Consider the following 21,477-nt stretch of genomic DNA (forward strand, 5'->3'; position numbering starts at 1 on the left):
TTGTTTTAAAGGAACAGAGCTTTACTGATTTAGTACCTTTCTTTCTCCCTATCTTCACAAGTCCAAAATGAACCATCCTTCAAGACAAGCCCAAATTTTTATATAGGAAGCCTCCTCTCTTTCTTCTTACTTGTCATTGCACAGATAAATTACTTCTTTGTGGCACATCTCATTTTGCCTACTGTAGCATTATTATTTATATATGTGTTTTTTCTTTCTTACCATATTGTAAACTCCTAATGAGTATCTCAGCCATCATTGTAAACTCCATATATTATATACACAACAGATATCCAATAAAATTTATTGAATCAATGTGAATGAAGAGTTAAAATTTAGAATTTAAGTTTTACTCATCTCCAGAGATGGCTTATATGTACTACCATTTTAACTCTATAATTATGTTTCACATTTCAAGCCCCAGGGACATTTACTTTCTTGTTTGAAATCAGAAAGGTCTACACTTTTTGAAACCAGATGCCTGAATAATGATCCTTTAGTTCAAATGCTTATTCCTTAGAAATTAAAATTCTGATCTTTTGAAAATCCTAAGTTTCTCTTGCCATATAATAGGGTGCTTTATTGGCTGAATCCAGCATGTGATCTCCTTTCCCTTTCTTTACCCATAATTGATACTGGGAAAATTCTCTGAAAACAGCACCCAAGGCAACTCATCCTGTAACTCTCATCCTTCCTCCCCCAAAGCTTGCTTCATCACGTCCAATCTTCCTGAATTGGTGTCCTTTGTCCTTTGCTCATTGAGCAATCAGGAAATTTCTTTATATTAAACTAATAGCTATGCTGAGAAAGGTGCATTATCTTATTTGCTTCTTAAGCCTTAGATGACCTGAGGTAGACATGATATTCATTTTTTAACACATTTAGTGGAAGATGTGCAAGTGTGAAAAATGCTTGAGATAGTGATGGTCATGGGAATCTTTGCTGTGATTAAGGTAAAATCCAGTTATGGAAAACCTCAGCTCAGAAAATCCAGTTTTATTTATTCTCTGATTCTGACTGTTTTATATATTGATTTTTATTATACATGCACAAATTTCACAGGAATTTTCCATCTGTTTGTTTCCAGTCTACATTTTAATGTCTCTCCCCTGATTTACAAATTTTAATATAATAAAGAACTTTGTAAAGTTGAGTTTGTCAACCACCGAGGTCTTCTCAAGCTCTTGATGCTGGAAGCATTGCTACCAGCTATCCCAGTTTCAAACTCAAGTAAAGTATAGTTTTCAATGTTTCTCTATGACATGAAGATCGCCTGTGTTCAAAACTCATGAGAAATGCTTCCTCTAAAGAAAACCAAGAATTCACATACTGTTATTTCTGTGCCTTTGCAAAATGCTGAGAGAATACACTCTATTCTGTTAATGTAAAAATAATTTTCATGAAATCTGTGGCAATGAAACAATACTTCCCAAAGTTTAGAAATACACACTGTACTAATTCCCTAGTTTTAGTTCTAAATAAAACAAAGTCTTCCAGTATTCCTCCTCTTTTCTAGGAATACATAAAAAAATTGAGTGCCAAAATCAATTACATGGCACCAAGACCTCTGTAAAAAATACAAACAGTCCCTTAAACATATTTCAATTCCCTTGGCATCACATGTGGCTGACAGAGTCAGCTCCAAATGAGTAGCTCACTGATTGGACACCATTCTGGTGCCTTAAAAACCAGGCCATCTCAGAGAGTTTATGGGTTTGCTTTTTTACCAAAAATTAAGTCAAGGCTTTGTTAAACTTGTGATTGAAACTGGTGACTTTTTAGTATAAGCAAGTTCAAGGGAGGTAGGTTTGTTCTCATTTTAATTTCTATTTAAACAGCAGCAAGAACGTTCTTTCCAGCATCCCCTAGGGGAAGACAGAGAGAGGGTAAAGGGTGAGCAGAATGTTGAAAACCATTGAGAGGCATTGTCTGAGGTTTTTTTGCAAAAAGGAAATACTTTCTCTTGTTGTACTTGGATAATGTGTTGCTATAAGTTCTGCAAATAAGACTCTAGTGTGCAAGCAGATTTTTCTGTTGACCAAAATCATCAGTGTGCTTGTTTCTCTTCAAAATTAGTATAAGATAGTGTCCAAACTCCTTATCATGGAACATGGTCCTCCATTTTCTGTATCACAGTGAAAACTCCCCCATAGAGGGTGCTGTCTAACTAAGGCAGGTTCTGTTCCACTTCTGGGTCTTTGTCCACATTGCTCCTCTGGCTGGAACCTCAAGACCTTTCTCCTTTTGCCATCATCCTCCATACTTGCCTCATGAGCACCTACTCATATTTCACAAATTCCCAAGGACTTCCTCCATGAAGCCTTTCCTGGTCTCCTTCAATCTCCTTCAATGTATCCCATCCATCCTCAACCCCAGCTAAATAGACTACTTTTCTTTACTGTCCAACTAGAGCCTAATTCCAACTATTCTTACCCAAGGGCTTTGAGGGTGGAGTTGAATCACACAGAAGTATAAGCAAAATTTAGTTGCTTTTTTTCCCAGTTATTCTAGGGATAGGATCCATAGTGCTATCACCTTTTTAAAAGGTTCATAATTCTTTGATTAAAAAAAAAAAAATGTTGGGCAGCCCAGGTGGCTCAGCTACTTAGCACCGCCTTCAGCTCAGGGTGTGGTCCCAAAGTCCGGGGATCGAGTCCCACATCAGGCTCCCTGCATGGAGCCTGCTTTTCCCTCTGCCTGTGTCTCTGCCTCTCTCTCTCTCTCTCTCTCTCTCTCTCTCTGTGTGTTTTACATGAATAAATAAATTAAAAATCTTAAAAAAAAAAAGAAATTCTAAAACATTCTGCAGCGGGCAACTTTTGTTTTAAGCCAACTATGATCACGTTTTCTACTGTCTTCTAAACTATGAGCACACAAAACCAAAAAGCATGGTGTCTCCTTTTTGAGTCATTAAAGTGTTAGTTCTGCATTAGCATTACCTGGGTGTAGTTGGTAAACTGAGATATCTAGATCCTATCCCAAGATCAGAACCTCTGGATATAAAATCCAGAAATCTGCACTTTAAACAAACACCCTAGTTGAATATATGTTTGCAAACAACTGAATAGTATCAGGGAGATATTAGCAACATGATAAATAGACAAATAAATAAATGCAGATCTGATTTCAAAATAATTATAACACTTTTAAGAGAGTAATTTCAGTGAAGTCATGTAGATAAAAGCAAAACTATATCTAGTTAAGAAATAAAATAATTATGGATATTAGACATCTACATGTTTAAAATTATTTTTTTCATTTTTAAAAAATATTTTATTTATTTATTTGAGACACACAGAGAGAGAGAACAGTGGGAGGGGCAGAGGGAAAGGGAGAGAACAAATCCCAAGCAAACCCTGTGCTGAGCATGGAGCCTGCTGTGGGGCTCCATCTCAGGACCCTGAAATCATGACCTGAGCCAAAACCAAGAATCAGACACTTAACTGGTTGAGCCACAGGTACCCTTAACATTGTTTTTTAACAAGCCATGGAAATACTGACTTAAAGCTTCTCATAATCAGTAGATCTTCTAGATTAGAAGATGCCAAAGAAGCATACAACAATACAACATTCAGATGTTAATTCTTCTGCTAAGAACACAAAGTATACTTTAAAAGTCAAGTTATAAATAGATACAAACTATTCATTTGATCTTTAATCACATCTATTATTTTAAAGCAGAGTTCATTGAAATAATTATTTTATAACAATGATGTGACCTCCAAATTTTTATATAATGACTTCTATTTTAAGAGATTTTTATTTACTTATTCCTGAGAGACACAGAGAGAGGCAGAGACAATGGCAGAGGGAGAAGCAGGCTCCCCATAGAATGCTTGTGGCGAAACTCGATCCCAGGACCCTGGAAATATGCGCTCAGCTCAAGGCAGATGCTCAACTACTGAGCCACACAGGTGCCCCTTATATAATGACTTTTGATCTTCATATTTAGAAAATTCTACCACTGATTATAAGGGCATACAAGGGAAAGGAAGTTGTTTTTCATTGACAGCCTAAAAATGAATAAAGCTAAAATCATTCTTTATACAGCTATTGAGTTGAACTCCTTACTGAGCCACATAATAAGAGTACTTTTGATTCTTTCACTAGAATAAGCAGACCAGCATAAACACTGGCATTTGTGATGTTAGCACTAAGAGTCATATCTGAGCACTTTGCAAATATTTTAAATGTTTGGCTAAATGTTTTATTTAATATTAAAGTTGAAGGTTATGATGCTACAATTAACACAGGATTTCTAGTTGATGCATTTAATGTTGATACTTATTGATACTTGCCATAATTATTTAAAATGGTTTTATGATGTTTATGATTGAAATGGGTAAAGGCTCTTGTAAAAGAAATAAATCATCTAGAGAAAAAAACTATTGTATAAGTTACAGGGTAATAAATGTTTTATATTGTCACTGTGACAATTTCAAAATTTCTACTCAAAAAAGTGTAATTAAAATCTTGTAATTTTCATTAAGCTCTCAGTTATTCATCCATGAATCCTAAAAATCAAGGTTTACTGTCACCTAGTGGCAGTTATCAAAATTGTAGGCAGAGAAAGCCGTTCTTGTAGCCCACAAACTACTTATGAGTGACAACGTAGCATCCTTTTCCAAGATTAGTCGGCTGAGGGAACAAGGTATGTTGTCTATTTTATTAATATTTTATTTCATTTGTTTGGCATCATACAAAATGGAAATTCTTGCATATCATTTGCAGGTAAAGAAAAAAAAAGAAGAGCTTGGAGTTGAATAGATCAGGGATATAAATGAATCTTACTACAGCAAAAATCCAAAAAACTAAAGGACATTGTACTTTATAAAAGTCTTAACATAGAAAATGGCATATGCTGCCTTTATAAAACATAAACATCTGAGGGAAGGAATTTTGACTTGTTGGTCTCTGAATTTCCAGCATCTAGATCAACAATTGCCATATAGTAACCAGCTGTGTCTTTTGAATAAACAACAACAACCAAGTCTTTGTTTATATGTTTTTCACATATTCATTAGAAAGTGTTTTCTTTCTGAGCATATGTCAAACATTTTGGAGAGATCCTTGCCCTCTTAAAGGCAGCAATCTAGGGAATAGCCAAATAATAGTCAATTACAACCCAGTGTAATAAGGACTCTGATAAAGATCTGCACAGGGCAATGTGACAGCAGAAAGAAAAGAGTTTTTATCTAACCTAAAAAGCAGAACGCTTCAGATCCAGCTAAGACCTAAAGGATAATGAAAATCAAGTCAGCCATAGAGGTTTGAAGCTCTTTAAGAATAGGGGTTGAGTTCTGTAGATTTCATTTCACTCATAATTCCTTGCACATTGTTGTTTATATTTATTGAATAAAACTGATGAAAACACTGAGTAAAAGAAATTGACTGAAATATGAGAAAAGACCATTTCAAATGGGCTGCCTCAGATGCTATCACCAATTGTCAGTGCTAAGTCTCTCTCATATTACTAGTTGTCTCTCTGTCCTCTTTGCTTTTAGCATCATGTGTTGTCCCTACCCCCTTATAATCTGTGCTAAGCAATAGCTAACCACATGCAGCAACACCTAACCACATGCCTTACAAGTCATACCAGGTCTTATTTATGGGGCTTTATATATGCTGTTCCTTCTTCCACCTTCAATTTTGAACTCTTCCTCCAGTTAATTCCAATTTGCCTGCCATCTTTTGTCAACTTAAGCCATCCCTTGGAAGCCTTCTCAGCTTCCCAAATCAGTTAGATCCCCTTATTCATGCCATACTTCACATGAGTGAACAAATAAATAAATGCAGATCTGATTCATGGTATTTAATTGCCTGTTTGTCTATGATCCAACCCTTCCCCATGCTTACACACATATATGACTCTACTGAAATCTCTGTGGCTATTTTATCCTAGGATAGCACATAATGTAACATAACAAATATTTCATTCCTTGAACACGGAGCCTTCATCTTTTCAGTGGTGGACAGTGCTAGGAGGACGCCACAGATGTCACAGGACAGCTCCCAAACTATTTCCTGGAGGCAGTGCTAGCTGATTCTAGCAATCTTTGCCCACCTCTAAGTTTCTAGAACAGCAGTTGTTTTAATCCCAGCATTACTTATTCTGAAGCAGGAATCCTCCAGGAATCTTTAGACCTAACAGGACTGGGGCATCTATTTTGTTGGCTTAGAAAAATCCAGGACTCTAGAGACTGCTTTAAAATAAAGAGATTTTCCTAAACCTTAGAAGATCTAAGAGGTATAAAGTGACTTTGTAAGATCATGCCTTTCTCCTTTTGAATATTTTGTCTCAGAGTATAAAATACAAATTTTGTTGAATAAAACAATTCTTTCTCTGTTTTAGGAAGTAACTGCAACAAAAATCATAGTCTAAATAAAGTAATATAACTCCCACATTGGAGAAATTATTTGAAAATACAAATAAAACTACCTAAAGCCTCAAGTTTGCGATCTAGGCTAAAAATTCAAGAGAGTAGAAACTGCCAGGAGATTCCCTATTTATTTTTTTCTACCTTGATCAGTCCAGAATTGCTATAAAAAATAACTTTCCTCTTAGTATTTCAACACATCTGCTACTGGTTCTAGCCAGGACCATGTAGCCCAGAGGAGCAGAGAAATGAAAAACATTTCACTAAAAAGAATAAAACAAGTTTTGCAATACCTACAAAAATGCAGGGCTTAAGTTTATGTGGGAGGCTCGAGAGAATTCTTCTCAATCTACACTAATTTGTTTTGTCCTTGAAATATATACATAACATGGGAGTACTTTAATGATTAAGAAAACAAATAAAAAAGGTTTTGGAATTGGAAAGATTTCATCCTTACCTTCTCATTTTACTTCTGAGGACCTGAGACTTGGAAAAGTGAAGTAACTTGCCCAAGGTCATTCAGAAAATAACTACAGATCCAAGTCTAGAATTCATGGCTCATGACTCCCAGTACAAGGTTTTACCTATTACATCAAACTCCTTCCTAATAAAGATGTTGGCCAAAAGTAAATTTTATGCAAAAAGATATTTAATGGCTATATTATTTTCAGGTTTTCTAATTTTGGTTCAAACATTCCATTCACCTCTTCATGTGGAATCTCTTCCAGAACAAGGCTTTAACACAGCCATAGTCAGTTCTACCCTCAAGGTATCATTCATCCCCAACCAATAATATGCAGATAATCAAATATGAAGAATATTCCCAAATTGTGCATCAATATTATAGTAAGATTATAACTATGCATCAATATTATAGTAAGATTATAACTATAAGATGTATATTATAAATGGCTAAATATTATCATTCATATTTTACTAATAGAGTTTTTTTTTGTTGGTTCAAAGAAGGACTACCTTTAGGCTTGTCATTATACTATCTGTGATAAGGGATTTACTAATCTAGTTAATACCATGAAAAATAAAGGAATATATTTAAAGAATAATGTATAACCGAGAATAGAAAAATATTAACATGCAAAATAACTCATCTAATAAAACATGTTCATTCAATAAACTATGCCTTTCTAAATTAGGCTGAATATTTTTTATATAAATTTATTTTTCTTTTTATACCTTAAATTAGTACAACTAAATTTTCTCCAATTGATAAATCTTTATTCTTTTAGCTATAATAACATAACATTTTTAAAACTATGCTCTATACATGTCTCAGTTGCTAGCAAGGAAAGGGCCAAAGAAATATTGCAGTAGGTTCCAACAGCTGCTTCAACCAAAATATATAAGCTTTACGGATTTTATACATTATGATACTTTGTAAGAATTTTCTTTATAAGGTTACATATTCTACTGCAAAAACAAAAACAAAACCTTAAGTGAATTAAACTTAGTGCAACCAATAATGGGACAAATTGACTATTTGTGCCTTTGGATGTGATAAAATGGCAAGTACAATACTATTTATATAGCATTTTTGTCAAAAAGACTTAATTTGAATCTCATCAGGAACGAATAATAAGATAAATTGAGAAAGGGACTTTTTTTTGAGAAAACTTGACCTAGATTGTTTAAGAATATTTATGGTAGATATGTGGTAGATCACAGATATAATTAGTGACCCTGGACTGGGGCCTGAAGCCAAATCAATAAACAGACAAAAATACAAATCAGTAGAACACTTCAGGGACAGTGGGGTATAGTTTTCAGCATTGAAATATAATTAATTTTTTTATTAAAACCAGTAATAAATTTCTTGAGCGTGATGAAAATTGAATTAAAAATAAGTAAATATTTTTCATGGTTGCATGGTATTTAAATTTGTCTAATACAAAGTATGTTTGCATACTCTTTCTGATTGGATCCCTATAACTAAATGGTGAGGATGAAAGGAGAGAGGGCGTTATTCCTATTAAGGATGAGAAAACTAAGGTATAAAAGTGATTTATCCAAGGTATAGCTAGATTGTGCTACTGTCAACCTGGTTAATCTGGGAAGTATGTTTCCCAGAATTTCCCTTCCTTATATGGTTCCAAGTTAGAGATGACCAAAAAAGAATTTTGTGTGAGATCTGGAAGGTGGAAGTGAAGCAGTAGTCTGACTTAGACCATCAGTAGATATGGCAAAGATGCCTGACAGTTCCCAGCTTTGCACTCCCAGTCCTTTTCCACTTTGCATCCAGCTTACTTTCCCATGCTGTCAGTGGCTCCAGACCCACCATCAGATGCTTGCTTGGTAACATAGCTACACTGAAGTAACATCTTTCCGTGTATCTCCCCGCTTTGTGTTCCTCCTCTGGACATCCTTGATTTCTTGGATTTCCCTGCAAGCTCCAACTGGTCTAGCACCATGCCAGGGTTTTCAAGCATTTGTGTTACTGAACCTTTTTAAAATTTTCCACCTTTGCCTTCCAGACCTTATTTCCCCAGCTCATTTCACAGTGGTATAAAGTATAATGTGTATAACAAATCTGTTATTTCTGTAATGCTGATGGCTCTGTTCTTCTGAACAATGATACAACCAACTTGGTTTTATGGATATTGAAGCCACACTTCACTATTTAATAATTTCCGGATCTTCAGATTCCTATTCCAAAGCACTTCCTAGTAGATCATAACATCTCCCCAAACCCACAATTTGTTATTTTTGAAGCATTTGTTATGGTAGTAGTGTTTGTGCATTTGCTTTTTAACTCTGAATATTAGGACCAGCAAAGTTTTCGTAAGTAAAAGGTCACTGTAAGCCCTAAACTGATGTTTCCAGGAGACTGATAGCTCCTTTTACTAAAGTATTTAATAGAGCAAAACTTAATTATTTATCAAAGAAACAAGGAGGCATAAAATGAAAAGGAATATATACACTAAGATAACTCTAGGTATAAGGAACTTTACAAATACTTAATTTATAGACAGAAAATTGAGAACAAAAGAGATAAGATAATGTCCATGGACATTCAAATTATTAAAGACAGAAATAGGATCAGAAGAAATTATTTTATCTGTTAGAATATGTGGTTTAAATGCATTTAATTCTAGAAGGTAACTCCTGGATTCCACTTTATGGAGAGATGGCCATATGACGGGCAGTTATGAGATCAAAGCCCAAATAACTGACTCATATTAGTAACTGTGACTTTGTACCATGTCTGTTTTCTCATGTTAAAACAAGATATCTGATTCATACATGTGCTCATCAAATATTAGCTATTAGCTGTTACTTAATATTTTAGCTAACTTAGGTATATATCTTGAATTTTGATAAAAATGGTTCCTATACTTGAGAAGCTTAGAAATAGTAGAAAAGGGCAACACATAGTTATTTAATAAATACTTATAATAGAATGTGGACACTGGGTAGTTATCCACAGATTGTTATGGATCTATGGGAGCATAAAACATCCAAACTGGCCTGAGAGTGAGGGTGATGCATTTTTCTGGGAAATCAGTGTAGGGAGACTTACACGGGAGGGCTCTCAGGATCAATCCCTGTGGCAGAGTGAAAAAGTAGTATTGAACAGAGAGAGGGTGGTTCACACACAGTTTCAGTAAAGAGCTCAGCTAATCCCAAGTGGAATTCTGGAACTGGGATGACCTTCAGAATTGTCCCAAATTGGGGCAAAGAGTCCTTTATACACTCTTATATTGACTAATCATTGGATGCAATCTGTCTGCAGGAAGAACAGTGACCTTCAGTGATGTGACAGCCACAGGCAATGCTCAGGCAGGGGACTCTGACCACAAGCTGTAAATCAACAACATTTCCAGAAGTTGAGAGGAGTGCTATAGTTCTGAAGGGAGACTATGGGTGAGTTCTCGCATTACAGCACATATCATAATAGAAATATTGGGGGAAAACTTCCTGGAACAAAGGAGAATCTTAAAGGTTTAGAACACGTATCCAAAGTTGAGTTTATGTGTGGGGGTAGAGATATAACATTAAAAAAGCCATAGAAGGTTTTGAGAAATTGCAAGTAGTTTCTAGAATATAATCATAATGAGGGGGTATCTGGTTGGGTGAGGTTGTAGGAGAGTATATTAGTGATAGCTGAATGAGTAGGTAGGGCTAAGTCATAAACACTTTTAAGTGACAGACTTTAGCCTACAGATTTTTTTTTTTTTAATGAGAGAGGGAGAAAGCTTAAGAGGGGGAGAGGAGACAGAGAATCTTAAGCATGCTCTACACTGATGTGGGTCCCTATCTCACAACCCTGAGATCATGACCTGAGCCCAAATCAAGAGTTGGATGTTTAACTGACTGAGCCAAATCAAGAGTTGGATGTTTGACTGAGCCACCCAGGTACCCCTAGCCTATAGTTATTTGAACATTGCTTAAATATATGAATGAGGGCAGAGACCAAAGTCATATTATCTTTTAGAAAAACCATCCTAACAATAGTGTGGGTGATATATTTGAAAGCATCAAGATTGGAGACAGGAAAGCTGTACAATAGTTTAGGTGTTAGATGACGAGGGCCTGAATAATACTACCTCTCTAGAGGAAGTATTTAATAATTTCACATTAATTGTGTGTTATTTTACATGATGTGTTTATCATGACACTCTCACGTTATTTTTTCTTATTTATATTCTCCTAGGTTTCACAGATTTTATTTTCTATCTGAGAAATTCATTTGGAGTTTCCTTAGAGGATACAAGGAAAATATGCTATTCTATGTACACTGTAAGCTTATCTATCCATTCAACAACACTTACTTTTATCAGTATGTGTCCAGAGCATGAGAAAGATTTTTTAAAATTAGATTTATACATTATGACCACAGCTATTATAAGTTTCCAAAATAAAATTTCTATTAAGACAGAATACTTAAAAAAACTCTCAAAAAATCATCTGAACTTAATTTGGAAGAGGAAAAAATATAGAAAATTAAAAAATATAATAAAACAAAAACCTACATTAATTCCAAAGCTGTGTTTTTAGTTGAAATTTATTTGAGTTTGAGAAGTCATTTGACCAAAGTCTCAGTTTCTTTATATTTAAAATGTATCTAATAATATTTATCTCAAAAATTCATTGTGAGGATTGAATGCCTAAAGTGTTAAAAAAAAATTTCATTAATTATAAAACGGTATGCAAATGCTAGTATTAGTCCTTTTAATGAATTACCACAATGAGACATGCCTTCCTAATTCAGAAGGAAGAGAAATAAGTCGGGGAAAAGCAGCAGCAAAGTTGGACATCTGGAGCTCTAGCTCAGGCCACGCTTGGTGTTCCTGGCTGAGTGAGTGATGATACAGGTGGGGAGGTAAGTCACACGGGTATACTACCTTTTCAAACTTCTGTTTGATTTTCTCTGAAAGAGTAAGGAAGACCATTTGATAGTGTGCTTATTTTAAGTAAGTTTTCACCAGAATAGGTATTATGTTTTAATGAGTTCTAATTTCCCATTTGATGCCAACATGAATTTTATACTTAATAGAATGACAAGGTGATGATTACAGACCTATTTTCTGCTAGGTCCTGGCAGGAGAGAGGTCCAGAGCCACCAACTTTAGTACAGCAGCATTGCAGAGTAGAAACCACACCAAACTAGGTAGGAGTCAAACATCCCATATTTAAGTCTTTCTCCCTCCTTGGGAAAAATGTTGCATATTTCTGGATCTCAGCTTTCTTTGCTTGACAACATAGAGGTTTGGAATTAAAGTATTAACTGCCTTCTGGATTTATAATCATAGGTCTCAAGGTTCACAAAATGGGGATCCCAGAGTGAGTGGCTCACTCTATCTGGGAAGACTTGCTGTTCAGTCATAGATGTGCATCAGATGGGTGAAGGTCAGACTCATACAGTGAAGGGATGGGAAATGGCTCAATGTGGGAAGTGGGGCATTCTAAGAGGAAACATGTGCTCCTTCCTCACACAGATACCAGGATGACAGTCACACCATGCACCCTGAAGCCTACTTTGGATTCTGACAATCTTCCTAAACCTTCCCATGCACTCTTTGTCTTAATATCACCCCAGCTTCACAGGCACATGCTCATACACACACACACACACACGCACACACACACACACACACACACACACACACACACACACCTACCTACCTACTAAGAGCTAAGAGACATTTTGGAAAGGAACCAAAGCAAATTCTTCAGGAGCCTAGAAAAAGACTAGACTAATTATTTGCTAGTCCTATTGTCAGGCTGTCTGACATTAGCCAAGTTTCATATAGTTTCAAGTTTCAGGTCAAAACATTTACATAAGAGTACCCCTGATGTTTTACAGTGGTTTCTCTTGTTATAAAACTCCCCAAATATTGACCTCTTTGGAAACATTTCTTCTTACACTCCATTGCATTTTATAAATGTCTCTTCTTTGGTTTCTTGAGTTGCCATTATGTACACCCTCACCACCCTCCCATGAGACGATGAAAACTCTTAGATTCATTTCTCATCCCTCTGTTGTGGTGACATCATCACTGTTTGTTAAGAAAATGATTCTTATGTCTCCAAGGATACAATCCCATGCATAATATATTAAAATGAGATGTGTTCATGAAAATGTCGTAGATTCAAACTCTACAGGAACAGTATGTCTCAGAAAGACATAAGCAGCAGAAACAGTTGAGCTACAAGATGGCCACACAGGTTGGAAAAAGAGGAGAAGGCTTTGGTTGCTGCAGTTGCATTTGCTCAAAGCTAGGTGCCAACACTTTAATGTACACAATCATGTTTTCAAAGCTGATATAGAATCGTTACAATATGGAGAGTTAGAAATCATTGCAAAATTAATTTACTGATTATGAAACCCCATCATACACAATTACTAAGGACCTGCTATGTGCCAGATACTGCGTTAATGAGTAGTGATATAAAAGTAATGGAAATACACTGTCTGTTCTCAAGAAATGCCAGCCAGTTATTTAGTGACCTAGCTACTAGTTACAAAGCTGAACTCTGAGGTCTGGGAGACTAGAGATCTCATCACTGACTGCAAAATTAGCAGTGTCTAGTAGGGTTCCTGGAACACAGAAGTAACACAATAAGGGTTTGGGGAATGAATTTACCATACCACATTACTTGTTAGTCATTTCTTAATGTTTTTTTTTTTTCCTAGTGAACATGCTGTTCATTGAAAAAAAATCAGAGATTTTAATAGGAAAGTGTATGGTTTGTCTGCTTGTACATCCAGAATTTTGTGTATATTGATCCGATTATTTGAATTTATTTTTGCCTTCACATTATTTACCAAAAAGTTCTAAATTATGCCCCACTTTATCTTTTATGTAAATCATAAAAAAACATAACATTTTACCTCTTCTTTGCCACTTTCAAAACAATGTGAAAGATAATAATCTAAGAAAGGTAAATAAAGTTTAAATAGGGGATCCCTGAGTGGCTCAGGTGTTTAGCGCCTGCCTTTGGCCCAGGGCATGATCCTGGAGTCCTGGGGATTGAGACCCGCATTGGGCTCCCTGCATGGAGCCTGCTTCTCCTTCTGCCTGTGTCTCTGCCTCTTTCTCTCTCTCTCTCTCTCTCTCTGTCTGTGTGCGTCTCTCATGAATAAATAAATAAAATCTTAAAAAAATAAAAATAAATAAAGTATAAATATAACACCTTTTGATAAAAAGGGGTACTCATTTGAAGTACCCCTGAGTTTGAGTCAATTCTCTGTCATCAATTTTGTGCATATGAATTCACAACACCGATCTCATCATAGTAACAACAATAAGAACTACAACAATGATAATATTGTGCTGGACTTAATTCCTCATCCTCTAGAATCTGAGCCAACATTAAAACAATCCATCTGTGAAAATCAAAATTTAATGCTTTTAAGAAGTCTTGACTGAGTGTTTTTGTATCACTACCATAGGCCTAGACAACCTAATTTTCATTTTGAAGCATGACTTGCATCACTTTGTCTTTTCCACTTTTCCACTATACCTAGTAGGTGGTGAGGCCCAAGGTAGCTGAGCCCTACATGAAAGGAGACTTACCTGTAGTTCTGCTTTTCGTTTCCTATGTGGAATCTGTCATATTGTGAATAGGCTCGGTTTCCTTCCCAGTCCATTAACTCAATTCTTAGTGTGTACTGCCTCTGACTGGTAATGGCAAAAATAAACTCATTCCCCAGCCAATATTCACCAGAGGGATTTCCAAAACCCTACGAAAGATGATAGACATGTGGTCATTATTTCAGAGAAAACTTCTTATCAGGTTTAATATTAACTACATCCTAAATAATAAGAAAACCTTCTTTAAAAGTAAAGATTACTTTTCACATTTTTACACACTTTTTCCAATTACTGACTCAGTAATTTTCTGTTATGTTTCCCTCCATTGGGCCTTATGTCAAATTCTTATTACAATAAAGGCTGATGTTCAAATCTGTGGAAGTTAAGATGATTTCAGATTAAATCAATCTGGTTAATAGGTTTGATCAGTAAACACTTCTCTGTCACAGCTTACTTTTATATGTGTATATATATATATATAAATTTATTTTTTATTGGTGTTCAATTTGCCAACATATAGAATAACACCCAGTGCTCATCCAATCAAGTGCCCCCCTCAGTGCCTGTCACCCAGTCACCCCCACCCCCCCGGCACACCTCCCCTTCCACCACCCCTAGTTCGTTTCCCAGAGTTACAAGTCTCTCATGTTCTGTCTCCCTTTCTGATATTTCCCACTCTTTTTTTCTCCTTTCCCCTTTATTCCCTTTCACTATTTTTTATATTCCCCAAATGAATGAGAACATATAATGTTTGTCCTTCTCCGACTGACTTATTTCACTCAGCATAATACCCTCCAGTTCCATCCACGTCGAAGCAAATGGTGGGTATTTGTCATTTCTAAGGGCTGAGTAATATTCCATTGTATACATAGACCACAGCTTCTTTATCCATTCATCTTTCGATGGACACCAAGGTTCCTTCCACTGTTTGGCTATTGTGGACATTGCTGCTATAAATATTGGGATGCAGGTGTCCTGCCGTTTCACTGCATCTGTATCTTTGGGGTAAATCCCCAGCAGTGCAATTGCTGGGTCGTAGGGCAGGTCTATTTTTAACTCTTTGAGGAACCTCCACACAGTTTTCCAGAGTGGCTGCACCAGTTCACATTCCCACCAACAGTGCAGGAGGGTTCCCCTTTCTCCACATCCTCTCCAACATTTGTGGTTTCCTGCCTTGTTAATTTTCCCCATTCTCACTGGTGTGAGGTGGTATCTCATTGTGGTTTTGGTTTGTATTTCCCTGATGGCCAGTGATGCGGAGCATTTTCTCATGTGCTTGTTGGCCATGTCTATGTCTTCCTCTGTGAGATTTCTGTTCATGTCTTTTGCCCATTTCATGATTGGATTGTTTGTTTCTTTGGTGTTGAGTTTAATAAGTTCTTTATAGATCTTGGAAATTAGCCCTTTATCTGATATGTCATTTGCAAATATCTTCTCCCATTCTGTAGGTTGTCTTTTAGTTTCGTTGACTGTATCCTTTGCTGTGCAAAAGTTTCTTATCTTGATGAAGTCCCAATAGTTCATTTTTGCTTTTGTTTCTTTTGCCTTCATGGATGTATCTTGCAAGAAGTTGCTGTGGCCGAGTTCAAAAAGGGTGTTGCCTGTGTTCTTCTCTAGGATTTTGATGGAATCTTGTCTCACATTTAGATCTTTCATCCATTTTGAGTTTATCTTTGTGTATGGTGCAAGAGAGTGGTCTAGTTTCATTCTTCTGCATGTGGATGTCCAATTTTCCCAGCATCATTTATTGAAGAGACTGTCTTTTTTTCCAGTGGATAGTCTTTCCTCCTTTGTCGAATATTAGTTGACCATAAAGTTGAGGGTCCACTTCTGGGTTCTCTATTCTGTTCCATTGATCTATGTGTCTGTTTTTGTGCCAGTACCACACTGTCTTGATGACCACAGCTTTGTAGTACAACCTGAAATCTGGCATTGTGATGCCCCCAGCTCTGGTTTTCTTTTTTAAAATTCCCTGGCTATTCACGGTCTTTTCTGATTCCACCCAAATCTTAAAATAATTTGTTCCAACTCTCTGAAGAAAGTCCATGGTATTTTGATAGGGATTGCATTAAACGTGTATATTGCCCTGGGTAACATTGACATTTTCACAATATTAATTCTTCCAATCCATGAGCATGGAATATTTTTCCATCTCTTTGTGTCACAGCTTACTTTTGAAAATGTTTCTAAAATACTAGTTAATTGAATATTTTGAACATAATTTAAATGTTTTCAATCAATATTATCAGGGTATTATCAGATAAGTTATTTAACAATATTATTATTTTGTTGTTGTTGCTATTACTATTATTATTAAGGAATCAAATTATGCTTAGATAATAACTTATATTACTAGACCCCTGACTTTTCTAGCTTTAACGTTTTCATTTTTAAATATTAATAAGCGAGGCTGCAAATCCAGGACTAGCGTCATTTAAATGCTTTACTGGTATAGATCTGGTGTTGAGGCAGAAGGTTGACCTGGAAGAGTTAGTGTGTGAATCTATCTCGCTGCTCTGCACCTGAATCTTAACATGACTCTTGTTCTCCTTAGTGCAATCCCAGTCATGGTCGTTAAGTGTTCAAAAATTGTTTCTTTGTGGGGAAAGAAAAAATAGTCTTCAAAGGAAAGCCAGCTCTTAATGTTAGTTACGTTAGTGATAGGAAAATAAAGAACTCTAAGAAACTGCTGGCATTCTAGTTTTGGGTATTCAGTTTCTGAATTCCCAAAAGTATTCTTGGTAATGTTTGAAGTTGAGTGCAATTCTTGAACTACATATTTGTCTTACTGACCAAACTGTGAGCTCCTTGAGGACAGAAGCTGTGCTGTATTTGTGAATCTTCAAAGACTAGTGGAATGCTGCATATATACTGGGTACTCCATACGCTTTATTGAAGTTGGAATGAAAGAAGGAAAGAAGGAAGAAAGGGAGGAAGGACAGGAGGGAGGCAGGTGGGAAAACACTATTGCACTTTATAATGACATTGGAGAAGTAACCCTAAAACATATTTCTTGTCGTAGATAATTTGGCTGAGTCTCAGGGAGGTGTTTTTTTTTTAAAGTGTCCAGGGAATCATAATCACTGGAGCTCTGTCTGAAAAAAAAAAAACAAAAAACAAAAACAAAAAACAAAAAAACAAACTCCTAGCTCCACAATGATTCAAAATATTTGAGAACTAGCCCATGAAACTGGATTCAAACAAGTTCCCCATTTGTCCCTGTGTACATTAATATTTTAAAGGCACACTGCCAGCATCACTGGAAATACTCTGAAGTTTCAGAAAGAAACTGATTCTGTTAATTGAGGTGTTCATTTATAACGGTTTTACTTTATCCATGTTAAGAAATATGAGGGTAGGGATCCCTGGGTGGCTCAGTGGTTGAGCATCTGCCTTCGGCCTAGGGTGTGATGCTGGAGACCCAGGATCAAGTCCCGCATCGGGCTCCCTGCATGGAGCCTGCTTCTCCCTCTGCCTATGTCTCTGCCTGCTTCTCTCTCTGTGTCTCTCATAAATAAATAAATAAAATCTTAAAAAAAAACTAAATATGAGGGTAATACCAAGATAATCACAGCACTCCTCCTTTTCTCAACACAGATGTAGAATTTGGAAACCTTGATTTGTTTGTTTTTTTTTCAAATTTAGTGTATATCAACTTTATAGAATTATAACTACAGTAGAGGTATTCTTTTAAAAAATCTATTAAGATTCTATTTTTTTTAAAGAGATTTTATTTATCCATTTTATTTGAGAAAGAGAGAGAGCAGGGGGAGGGGAAGAGGGCAAGGGAGAAAATCTTCAGCGGATTCCACACTCAGCATGGAGTCCAATGAAGAGCTCAATCCCAGGAGCCTGAGATTATGACTTGAGCCAAAACCGAGAGTCAGATGCTCACTCAACTGACTGAGCCACCCAGGCACCCCAACAGTAGAAGTATTCTTAACTTCTTTCCCCTTTAACAAACTTAACACATGAATCACTGTTCTCCACTCCTTCTTTAAAATATATTGATATCCAGAGAAAACTAAATGCATTAAATACATTTGTATACTACTGTCTCTGCCAACTGAGTTACTTACTAAACGTCAGTTTTGTTGGTCCCCAAAGCATTTACTCTAGTTCTGTTATTGTAATGATAAGACTCACAATTTTATGTAAATAAATTAAATATTAGTGGGAAAAGGGGTCATTTGTTTTGTTCTGTTTTGTTTTTGATAAAACTTAATTTAAACATTAGGTTTGTTCCATAAAAGCAAATCACTAAAACAATGCGTTTGAGTTATGTTTATTGCAGCGATTCTAAAAGACTGGAAAAATAAAACGTTAGAGGATTTTAACTTACATTGCTTTGTGCGTGTTTTACTTGCTCTGGTTAAAAAAAAAACAACAAAAAACAAAAAACAAAAAACAAAACAGAAAGTAGAAATTTGATGCATTCAATTACGGGAAAGTTCTAAGAACCACTGACTCAGAATTCCAGGCTTTGGCCCTACATTTTAAAAAATGGGTACATGAACATGTAATTGTATGCTTAGAGTTAAAATGAAATGCATTAGTGTATGTAAGCACACTTTTAAAGTCAACACCCTTCATCTGAATGATGGCACTGGGTGTATGTATGCTCCCCTGAAGACCATCTACTTATAGCTCAGAGCAAAGATGTAAGACCTATAGAAGTCAATATTCCAGGGTTCTCTTGCTTCTCTGTTCCTAAGATGCACAAGTCATATTCTGCCAAAGTTCCACAGTGACAGGGAATATTACAGCAATTTAGTATGTGCTAAGAATTTTACACATTTTCATGGTGGTAATACTACATACCAGAAAGAAGAGTAAAGCTTACCTTATCTAATGAATAAGCAAAACAGAATGTTAGAGGGCACTGAAAGTTAAAGAATTAGCACATTCTCAGTTGCAGCAGCCACAGGGAAGAAAAAGAAGACTGCTGGGATTTTCCTTGCATTTTCTTCTCAGCTCAGACTTGTCAAAACTCTCCTTCTAGCCATTTGAGGATTCTCTCTTGTGAATAGTTAGGACTCAGCAATTAAGCAAAATGTGAATAAGGAAGCTGGGAATGATGAAGTGTTAAGTTTTAGGCCACACATCTCTGTGCTGCTGAAAGCTCTGCATGGATAAAACTATCCAGCTTCCCCAGGGAAAAGGGGCAGTGAGCTCTAGTGAGTCTCAGAAATGGATGAACATCAGTGTCCTTCCTATAAGAGCCTCCATCCCCAACTCGACACACAGGCTTGTACTTGCCTCTACATGGAGATTGACATCCCTCCCTAAACTGTTTGGTTTTTCTGAGTGAAAAGGGAGGAAGAAGCAACTGAAAGGAGAGTAACAAAATTTGATTTTAGAAATAAAAATTCTAGTTCATGGACCTTCCCAGAAAAACTGTCTAAACATGCTCTATTATGGGAATAAAATGTTTGGCCATGAGAATTGAAATGGCTGTTAGAGAGATAGGGTAGGGAGGAGTCTTTCTAAAAGCTAAGTGCAGCCATGCAGAAACAATTGTTTTATCCTACAGATGAAAAATAAGTCAAAGAAAGGAAAATGGGTTCCCACATTAGTAAACAATCTGTTGGATAGTTTATCAGGCACACTACAAATCCACTGCCTAGGAACAAAGGCTTAGCTTTGATTAAATGACATCTACTCCCTATCTCTGCTCCATTTTGAAGCGTTGCTCTGCCCCATATTTGCTGAGGAACCTCCTATACTACTTCGTAGTCTCAGTTTCCTTATCTGCAAAACAGGGATTAAAAATGTCATTTCTATATATAGTGTTGTGAGAAAGATATAAGATACCTAAAGTATTTAGCTCAATGTTGATACATGAGAACAACAAAAATCTAGACATTGTCATTTTGATTAAAGGACATATCACAAATACATAGTAATTTTCTGTTTACTTGCCTCTCTCCCACCAGACTTGTGAGCTATTTGAGGAGAAGCAGGTTTCTTTCTACTCTGTATGAGAAAGGGAACAAAAATCATCCAGGATCATGTCAGTCTGAAAATTAATAAGGGAATACTGAAACAATTATTTAAAAGACTTTCAGATGGTAGGAACTAATGTATTCTTCTGACAAGTTGAGTGTTGTTTTATATAAACGAGGACTGTAATTTTAATTATTAAACAAGAACTTAAAACCACCTGGTTGACACTGGGGCTGAACTGTGACATAAACCAACACCTAGACTACTTTCCTACTCTTACTTTTGCTTCTTAAAGCCAGGGAGAGGCTGTGTCCTCTCCAACTCTCCCATGGTCCTATTTCTTTGAATCTCTTCCTCTCTATATCTCCTAAGTTGTAGGATCTACAAAGAAGTATTTTTCGAGATCTTAAACTTATGCCAATAAACTGATAGTTTTGACATTTGCTTTCCACCAAGAGTATATATCAGAAACAGCTGTGGAGCTTTTTAAAACTAGAGATGAATTGGTTCCCACATGGAGGTTCTGACTCAGGATATTTGGGGTGTACTTAGAGATACTCATCTCCGAAAGGTTCCATAGGTGAATGTGCTGTGTACCATAGGTGGAGAATCATATAATTATGATGTGGAATAGCTATTCTGAGTGCAAATGAAGAAGACTATATTAACCAGGATCAAATTATCTGAGTGGTACACATTAAGCCTCATCTTTATATGGGGCTCCATATTAGGAGCCATGTTTTTATTATGTATTATGGGACGATCCTTGAGGAAAATGTATACTGATGCCTGAAATGGAGAGATATTTCCTAAAAATCCCCTAAAAAATAGGTTTATACATTACTGTACATATAACAGCTTACCATAGTCTATACTTTATTACAAAAGGCCTGTAATATCTACATAAAGAAACAAAAAAGCTTATACAAAACAGTGCTGATGCTAAAAAAAAACAGCAAGTCTCTATCAAAACAATAAAAAATAGCAATAAAAATAGAATTTCTTCTTTTCTATAAAAAAAAATCCAATGATGCTAGGTCAGAGCCTTCCATGAAAACTATTATGTTTAGTTACTTCAATCACAATCATATGCAAGATTT

At 36.0% G+C, this 21,477-nt stretch overlaps 1 protein-coding gene across 11 annotated transcripts in view; it reads right to left on the reverse strand.

Annotated features, from left to right (window-relative positions):
• ANGPT1 (angiopoietin 1) overlaps window positions 1–21,477 on the reverse strand; it is a 356,306-nt gene that overhangs the window by 20,108 nt on the left and 314,721 nt on the right. For all 11 annotated transcript variants that reach the window (XM_072774221.1, XM_072774222.1, XM_072774223.1 and 8 more), the window contains one exon: window positions 14,414–14,580. In XM_072774221.1, the coding sequence (XP_072630322.1) occupies window positions 14,414–14,580 (167 nt within the window). The remainder of the gene's footprint in view (window positions 1–14,413; window positions 14,581–21,477) is intronic.

The sequence above is a fragment of the Canis lupus genome, chromosome 14 (assembly GCF_048164855.1).
Source record: "Canis lupus baileyi chromosome 14, mCanLup2.hap1, whole genome shotgun sequence".
NCBI lineage: Eukaryota > Metazoa > Chordata > Mammalia > Carnivora > Canidae > Canis > Canis lupus.